This window comes from Corvus brachyrhynchos, unplaced genomic scaffold (assembly GCF_000691975.1).
Source record: "Corvus brachyrhynchos isolate BGI_N302 unplaced genomic scaffold, ASM69197v1 scaffold281, whole genome shotgun sequence".
Classification (NCBI taxonomy): Eukaryota; Metazoa; Chordata; class Aves; order Passeriformes; family Corvidae; genus Corvus; species Corvus brachyrhynchos.
This window is the reverse complement of record NW_008236509.1, coordinates 2,962,931-2,972,547: the sequence shown is the minus strand read 5'-3', so window position 1 is coordinate 2,972,547 and position 9,617 is coordinate 2,962,931. Positions and strand designations below refer to the sequence as shown.

The 9,617-nt window shown below is 34.5% G+C and overlaps 1 protein-coding gene across 5 annotated transcripts in view; it reads right to left on the bottom strand.

Moving 5' to 3' along the window:
• The window catches only part of CCDC73 (coiled-coil domain containing 73), a 58,308-nt gene that overhangs the window by 36,416 nt on the left and 12,275 nt on the right, over positions 1–9,617 (bottom strand). For 3 of the 5 annotated variants that reach the window (XM_017726355.1, XM_008644102.2, XM_017726356.1), the window contains exons 4-6: positions 4,426–4,497; positions 1,030–1,101; positions 243–278 (exon numbers count right to left, since the gene is read on the bottom strand). In XM_017726355.1, coding sequence (XP_017581844.1) covers positions 243–278; positions 1,030–1,101; positions 4,426–4,497 — 180 coding nt within the window. Of the gene's footprint in view, positions 1–242; positions 279–1,029; positions 1,102–4,425; positions 4,498–9,617 lie in introns of those variants that run through there. The other 2 variants (XM_017726357.1, XM_017726358.1) reach the window with 2 other exon arrangements.

The following is a 9,617-nucleotide window of genomic DNA, read 5'->3' as shown; positions in this document are numbered from 1 at the left end:
CTTTCCCCAACTGATTTTTAGCATAAGCAGTGACACCTCACAGGGGAAGTTCTATAGGTTTTGAACAAAAAACTAGAAGTAACAAAGTTATGAAGATACTTCTTTTGCAAAGGCCGTAGCAAGAAATAGAATTTAATTTAGAATATTAAGTTTATACTTAGGACATGTTTGATAAGTTTTATGCCATTATCATTTGCTTATGCTCTTCTTTGGATGACAAATAACAAGTAATTATAGAGTACCTTTTCTTCTTCCATGGCAAACATCCTTGCCTGTAACTTGGTTGTCAGTCACATAAAAACACAGAACAAACAAAAAAATCAGAACAGCACATGGCATTAATATTATTCATGCAATTTAACAAGACATGGAGTTATATTGTCCTGCATAGTGACCTTCCTGCTTTTTTTTAAACTATAGGAACTATAGAGTCACAAGAAGAAGTTTGTGAATGTTGAATGATTTTTTCAAGAAACCTAATTGCTTGTCAATTTCTTTTTTGTGTGACATGATTGTGATGCAGCATTAGTGACGAATTCTTCATCACCGTGGGCAGCAGTTTCAGTTCCTGTGAATGTTCTCTGCAAGGTCTCTCAGCACTTGTGTTTGCTCATTATAACATGGAGAATAAAACGCAAGAGTGAAACACACTTTCAAATGTTGAGCCGGGTAATTTGTGTGGCAGATCTTTTGCCATGGTTTATGAATCTACCCTTGCAGAGGTCATGCTAACTTAGAGGGGAAAAACCAAACAAAGCAAAACAGAATAAGGAAAGTATTAGAAGAAGCATTATCTTCTCTAGGAGGTTTTTGAAATATAAAAAGGAAAAATGCCAGGAGGAGTGGCATCTGGAAAGAACTGTCAAAATACAAGCATTGTGCTGTGGTCAGAAGAAAGGACATGATTTTTTTGAGCTGTATATTCTAACATTTCATATGCAATAGAAAAATATTTTCATACCAACTGATAACTTGCTATGATGCATCATATTTTAAAATCCCACAAAGACAAAGGCTTTATTTCGTTACCTGTTTTTTAAAAGCTGCCATAGCTTCTTTATTTTGTTGTTGCAATGTGCCAGCCTGATGCTGCAGAGCCTCCTGCTCATGTGAAATAACAACAGTGTCAGTTAAGTATTATCTTAGAGCAAATCATATATAAAGTATTTCAAGAAAAATGCTGATTTCTTGTTAAATATTTTTAGAAAGACACAACTGACTAAAAAGCCCTGAAGACTAAAAAGACGCCTTTTTAAACTGGTAATTGTCTTTTCGGTAGGAGCTTCTCTTTAATTCTTAAGAGGAAACAATTCTCACCCCTGGAATACAGACCTTTTGCTAGAACTTCTGTAAGCAACTCTTACCCACCCCATCAGCCTGCAGCAGCAATCCACATCCACTGCCATCTTAAGACAGCACCTTGACACTGTTCCAGGTAGTTACAACAAAATTTTATTGTCCATTAAAAATATAATCCCATTTTAAAATAACTGTTATTCTGTTTATAGTTAAATTTTGGTCATTTAACAAGCTACCTGAAAGAGCTGAAGGAGGGCAGAAAAGACTAAGTGTAAGACAATAGTATGAGATTTTATCATCATCCTGCCTGGCTTTACTCTCATCCATAAAGACAAGAAAACGAGTGAAGAGGTACTTTTTTGTGTTATTATTTCATATCATAATCTCATAGGCTAATACTACACTCTGCAAGCTGGAAATCTCCAACATCTTTAAGCATCGTGCTTCTCTGTAAGATATTTCACCTCTACCATGGAATGTATGCATGGAAGACCAGGTTTTTTAAGTTCTGAACACTGAAATATATTAGGTAAAGGTAGTTAAGAGGCTCAACTGTCCTTGGATAGCTATCTCAAAATATGAGTGTTTAGCTTAGAAATTAGTGTGAAGCAGGAAACAATTCAGTAATGACTGCACAAAAATAAATATAAATTGAGACTATTAAAAAGAATGAATGGGAGAAAATAAACCGAAAATCTGTTTCACACACAAGGAGTCTAATTGCTTCTCCTGCCTTAATAGGAATTGAGAGTTTTTTAAACATGAAGTCCATTCCAAAATTGCTGTTTTCTCCAGCAAGTTGGTGTTGGTTTCACATTGTACAAGCGAGAGCTCTTGCCTTTTGATAGAAGACAAGAATCCATGGAAGTAAGGTGTTCTATACTCATTTACTTATTAACTCATCCTAAGATAAGTAGAGAAAGTTTTTATTTTTGTGTGTAACGAACAATATACACTACATAAATGAATATTCAGAACTACATAAAAGTCTTGAGAAAGGTTTTTGTAAGGTTGTTCCTTAGCCCTGTGTTCAAGGCACAGGTTCTCCAGGGGGTGACAGGCATGTGAAGTACCCTAGAGAGGCAGAGGCAGTACTGCAGGGACAGCAAACCAACTACTCCCAGTGCAGTATTCCTGCTCACTACAGAAATGAAATTTTATATCCATAGTACTGCCAAATTAAGATGGCACTACTTTAAAATACACAAATTCAAGCCAATATCATATAATAAATTATGTAGCTATCAGTCTGGTTTCATAAAACAGTCATCCTTTATACAATTTTATCACAGATGTAATGGAAAAAAATGCCAGTGCTGAAGTCTTTATAACATACCACTTTCTTGTACTGTATATTCCAGTGAGGTATTTTATTTTGAAAAAGACTGGGGAGTGTCTACAAATACTCATTTTCTAACAAGCCTCACATGCAAGACTATCAAATAAAATAATTATATTATTCCTGTCAGAAATTCAGGCTTGGAAGTAATTTTCCATATATGCCATGTATGTGTGGTGCAGGGAGACTGAAGAAAAAAGCAGGGTTTTTTTTAAAATATGAACAAAATCAGCTTTGATATTGTGATGTTCTGCAAGCATAATGAGTACACTCCCTAGATTTTAAGGAACATATTCTCCGGTTATTCAGTTTTCCCTGCTTGAGTGTATTTTTTCAAGAGCAGCAGCAGTATATTTATAAAATATAGGCAAATTGTAATTCTGTAACATGACTTAGCTGAAGTCATGTCTTTATTTCAATATTGTTAAATTTATGGTAAAATGAAATGAATGACAGAAATGTTGACTTAAAGGGAAATCTATGAAAGAAATGGAAAAACAGAACCTTTGACAAGCCAGAGGAAGATGTCTACTTATTGAACTACTATTGTGATCAATATGATTCTGAATTCAGAAACAATCAGGTAACAAATTCAATTTAAATGTCATACTTAGAATTTTCATCTTACTAGAGTCTCCAGGACTGGAAATTTGCATTAGCTTGTTCCTTTGAATTTCCAGAATATTTTCTCACATGAAGTTCCCAAAATCTACCACTCATTGTTTACATCAGCTTTGCTATGCGTCAATGTTAAGTGCAAAATACAGGAATAGAGTTCACCTCACTACCTGTAAGTCCCACCCTTTTATGAGCGGTAAATTAAATTGCTGTTAAGGTCTTAGAATGGGTGGAAATCCTCCCTTTTGAACCCAGAATATTAAGAGCTGCAATGCTAGGTTAAGAAAAGCAAAGAAGGGTTACAACTTGAAAGCACTCTTGCTTTTACAAATATAAAATATTTCCTGTTTCTGTGTGCACATATATATCTTTCAAGAAAGAAAAGCACAGAGTTAGGATTATTAATTTAAGATGGTTAGGATGAACTCCAAGATGAAATAGTCTTCCTTTACAACTAAGATGTTAAATATCCCAAGATCAAGGATAGAGCTGAAATTATTGTTTTTTCTGTGATCGTAAAATATACAGAGTGAAGCCTTTTATCTTGTGACCTAGTGACAGGGGTCATAGGTTTGATTGTATTAAAGAAGGGAATGCATTTCCTAGGAAAGCATAACCTCAGGAGCCCTAACTCTGAGAAGAATGTTAGACTTATGTTACTGAATACTTCATTCTCAACATTTAAAAGCTGACACACTACTTCTGAGTGTGGATAACATACAAGTTAATGTTTAAAGCAACTTTTTGGAAAAATTGCCACTTCCAGAAGATTGCAAGTGAAGTGGTTTGCTGCACTGATATTTGCACTTGCCAAAGCCAAACATAATACAGAGAAGCTGCTACACAGCTTCCCCCACACTGATGTGTCAATATGCCTCATATTCAGCTAAATGTCTTATTGCTTCAATATTTCCACCTCTTTTGATGGAAGATTGCCAAGTCATGCTAAATATTATTATATTCTCTTGTTAAACACATTTCTAAGCTAGGCACAATCCAAATCAAAATAAAAGCTACAGATGTTCATAACTAAATTATAAGCTAGCACATTCAACTACTAGAAATAGAAATAGCTCTAAAAAGAGGAATTGTAACAAATCAAAATTTATATTAACATATTAAAATTAAATCTCAGCAGGTAAAACACTAAAATCATGTAGGAAAGTTACCTTCTGCCATTCAAGTTCCTGTTTCTCTATAACAATTTTATTTATTTGGTCTTCATAATTAGTTTCTGTTTCCTAGTTAAAAACAAACATAAAAAGCAAACGTCAAAACACGTAGATGAAGAGAAATTCAGTAAGACGCAAAAGGGCCTCAAGAATCCATTGTAGTCAATGATACAGATAATCATAGTTAATGACTCAGAATCTTTGGGACAGCTTAAATATTCAGCTCAAAGCATTTGAATCTTTATTCTTTTTGACATCTCCTAGGACAACTGAAAACTTTGTGTCAGCAATTACTTCTGTTCTTATGGAAAAAGTGAAATATTTATCATTATCTTCTGTGCCACAAAGCCTTCTGACCTACCAAATAAAAAAATTGAAACAGAATCATGGGTAATCGACACATATTTTTGATAAGATGAGCTACAGGAAAATCTGAAAAGACCATTACTGAAGTCCAAAGTTTCCTCCATGATCCACAGAAGGTACTAATAGCAAGAAGGTTTGTTACCAATCCAGTTCTTGCAGAAGCACTTAGTCAAGAATCAAACTATTACTTTTGATAATAAATGAGAGTTACCTTCTGATAATCACAGTTGCTAAATAAATATTTATGACAACTTTCCTGAAACATTCTGGTATTAAAGTAAATTTTCCTAACAGGAATCAGCTTCCCTTTGGAGTCCAATTTCTATGAGCTCCGGCCTTCCTTCACAAATCCAATACTCAAAAAAAAGGAAGAACGAAAGGTTCCCCTATGAACAATCATGACTTCTTGCAAGAACAGTGTTCAAGCTTTTGATGCCTGTCATAAGCAACTCACCACTGTCCTGTTATTGCACATAGTCAAAATAATGAATATCCTTCAAAGACCTGGAAAGCTACACTAATGAGTCACTGAGCTTCAAAAGCTGCTTTCCTGCCTTGGCTCTGCACACTGATGGCCAGCTTGAAAAAGTGACTGCATTAAGTAAGCCTGACTTCTCTTTGATGAATCGCTGCACTAATAACATTTACTGAGGTCTTGTGCTGGACACACTCCAACAAGGCCCAAACTGACTGTATGAGGGTAAAAGAATACTCCCAATACTTGAACTGTGCATTTTGATAAATTATGCGCAAATTTATGCCCTTTTAAGTTCAACTTCACTACAGTTTAAATCCTGCAATCTTAATTCAAAATTCAAGTACTCTTTAAGTGACTCACACCTCAAAAGTTGGTTAGAAACTTTAGGAAACAGTCGCAACTTGGGAAAAAAAGGCCATGAATCTCTTTAATGAAAAATAAAAGAAGGCCTCAAAAGGATCATTCTCTTAATACTGGGGTTTAAGTAAAATTCTACTGAATTGCAATACCATGAACAACTACAACTTGCCATGAGACAAAAAAGATATCACCTCTGGATGAAGCAATACCTTTCCTGACACACTGAAAGAACAAATGAAGGCTCTTTCTCCTTCCCAAGTGAAGAAGATAACACAAATTTTTTGGCTATAAACTATACTGCATCTTTAAGAAATGCAATTCTTTCTGCAGCCCAGTATGAATAAGAGTTCCAAGTTTTTGATTCAAGGATATCTACAACACTTCATCAATTGATGCAAAAGAGTTTTGTAGATTTTGCAACCCTTTCTCACTTAGTACAATATTTGATTCATAGTCCCACCATTTATCAATAGAAATAAAAGAGCAAAATATGTCCCAAGTGATTTAAAATAGTTTTTTGACATTGACATCTTTTATAGGGTTTTAGGTCAAAAACTGACTTCCTTGATTAGAAGACAGTTTACAGGCACACGTGTGGAGAGAAGCACACTTCTTTCCACAGGAGGCTACCCACAAGCATTTCAAAAGATTCTTGCAGGTTCTAAATACATGCCTCAGCAATCATGTGAATTTTACATACAAAATACTGAATATACATTTAAAATTAAGATTTGGCTCACAGAGAACTAGAGAAAACTTCTTTAGCTTTTGCTTCTCTCTTATGTACTGGTGGAATATAGATGGAGAAGAGACCTATTTCATATGACTTATGGTAAAAAAAAAAAAAAAAAGAGAACTTAAAAGATTATCAATGCTTCCCAGTTCTGCTTTAACAAGTAGTACTGCAGAGTTGCAATGACTTTTTTTCTGATATTATTCTGTAAGTACTGAAGGAAAATACATTCCCCTGATATCCCTGGAGTGATAAAACCAAATGAGATTGACTTGGAGCTTTTTAAAAAGGTGTAATCCTCAACCATTTCTGCCATTAAGTAACAAATGCCATGAAAATTATATATTATTAGCAAAAGCATTGCTCAAAATTGTAAGAAATTGGCATTAAATTCCATTTTAAGTGAACCCTTTGCTGTGAATACTTAAGAGGATAAGAACCAAAGTTCTAAGTGAACAACACTCCTCCAACTTACTCTCAAATTATAAAGGTGTACCTAGAAGCTATCAAAAATGTGTATGTATGTAACTACTGTTGAAAAAATAAACATCATAAATACTTAAACTGAGAATGACAATTACATGATAAAAATGTTCTCATGTGAAATCGCTAACAGTTATAAGCCTAATCCATCATTTTTACATCTTTCAAAGGACATTTATAGTTTACCCATTTTGAATTGAAAGCTTTTAAAACTTGTGGGAAACACTTTTTTTTTTAGAAGTTCTATCAGCTGTTTAATAAGACAAAAACATTTTTGTTATACTTAGGAGAACCAGATTGTATATAACTCTGATGAGGGATCAAAAATCCACAAAACCTTAAAAGTGTTCATTTTTTATTAGATGCCTTAGGACTACATGGATTTAAGTGTTTTTATAAAAAAAGACGACCATAACAATAAAAGAGGAGTAATTTGATGGTTTATTTACTCTTTATAACCTTTAGAAAGTGTCAAGCCTTCTTTAAAGTGTTTGCTTCAGGCTGTAGTTTTACAAGATGGGCTGTGGATTGGTCAAGCCCCCTCGATTCTTGACCCTGAACAGATTTAGGAACAGAGTACAGCTGGCTCATGTCCAAGCAGCCAAAACTGCTGCTAGGTACTTTTATTATCTTTTTTGAACTTACAATCTCCCTCCTACAAAATTGCACATCCAATTCTCATGCAGGTCAAATAGTACTCACAGAAACTACACTTTCTGATTGTTTCAAACTATAATTAGAAATTCCTTCATGAACTAAGCAGACCAGTACAACTTTTAGTAGACCTCATGGATATTGTTCTTAAGCTTTGTTTCCAGGACAAGTATTAAAGGGAAAGAAGATATTTATCATAGCATTATTCTAACTTTTGCTCCTGATAAAAGATTGTAGGATTTTAATAGTTACTACAGTTAACAAACAACAACAGCAACCATATAGTTGGAATCTATTCTCAAAAACTTTCCTTTTTCAGAAGCAGACACACAGAAATGTATACCAACCACCGTTTTTCCTTTGGAAATTTTTCATTGGTCTGTCCTTGACTCCACTGCACAGGTTACAATTCCTTTATATTTAACTAAATCTCTTCCATCAGAATATATTCCTGGAAATGCCTGCATGGATACTTACAACACTCTCCTCTCCAACTGCAAGCAATCACTTCCTAATCAAAAGCAACATTATTTACTAACACAGAAATTATCATCTAATGCATGCCTTGCTGACTTGAAAAACAGTATCACAGGATGTCACAGTCATGAGATCTGTAAACTTCAGTGCTGCTTATTCCCTTGTATCCACATACTTACTTCTTTTCCTAATATTCAGCTGTCCTTGTTTCTGTGATTTTGCTAAAAAAATAACCTCATTTATGCTTAGGTATAAAATCCAGTTAAAAGACTGTTAGGAAGAAAATGCATTCAGCTGACTGCAGAGCAAGACTGGCAGACATGGAACTAAGTGAAGGTGATATCTGGCACAAAAGAATCCCTGGCCTGGTCAGTGCTTGATGAGTGGGGAAGCTAAACGGGAAAAAATAGAAGACAATCTAACTATTGGAGTGTGAAGTAATCCCTGTGGGGCAGGGGAAAGAGAAACATGATTTTTTGTAGATTTTAATTACTTACATATTCATATTATGTCAATTTCTATGGAGAACAAAGACCCTGTGAATAGCCAAAGGAATAAAGTGAAGCTGTATCAAGTAGAATCATTTAAGCAATGTATTCTTTGGAACAAACTTGCACAGCTATGAAGGACTGGGATTTCATCTGGAAGATGAAACAGATGAACAGTCACTTACTAGGAGCAACTCCTCTAAACTATTTTTGAGAGTTTAATTATGAAATGATGACATTAAGTAAGGATTGTATCAAGTCTCTCAAAACATTTTCATATTTAAGAATTTGGTTTTTATCTGTCTAGCTTCACACAGATAATTTCATCCACAAATTTATTTTTATTAATCTGAATTTATACTGCAGCTTAACCAACCATTCCATGCAGTTTATTAAACTCAAAATACACAACAGGTCCTGTCCCAAAGAGTCTCCTGTTGAAGTGACAAGCAAGACCAAGAATGGGAAGAAAAACAGAAGCAAACAGAAGTAAAATAATCTCATTTGAGGTCAAGCCAGAGGTCAAAGACAAAATTGAGAGTAAAATCCACTGTACTGGCTCTAGTGCCTCCCTCAGGCTATCAGTCTACTGAACCTCACAGGCAACCTGGAAAGGAAGTGTGAAAAGTAGTAAGAAACTTGCAGAATTTCTACTTTTACTCCACTTTCTTATGGAGCAGATGACACAGTTTGTGTGTTTCATTCTTGTCCACAGAAAAATTTGCATGGTGCAAGACAAGCACTGTAATTCTCTAAGTTATCCCTGTATTTCAATCTATGCACTACCTTTCTCTCAGGGCTGATTAAAAATTTACAGAATAACCTCATGTTGATTGAATTTGTTAGAAATTCACAGCTAAAATGGGGAGAGGGTTTTTAAGGGGGATTTTAAAGCAAAAACATCCATACAAAGTTCTACTTAAGAAGATAAAAATGAATGGCACTAGGTATAAACCATATTAATCAATAACCCTTGCTTCTACAAAATACTAATGTTTTATATTCCAAACTTCAAACATACTAAGCAAGCAGCCCGGAACTGATTATTAAATCAAACAAATCAAAAACACATTCCAGGACACCCTAAGATTTCAAATTGGCTGTCTGTAAAATGCTTACATTTTTACCTAAATTTCTAACTAAACACGTA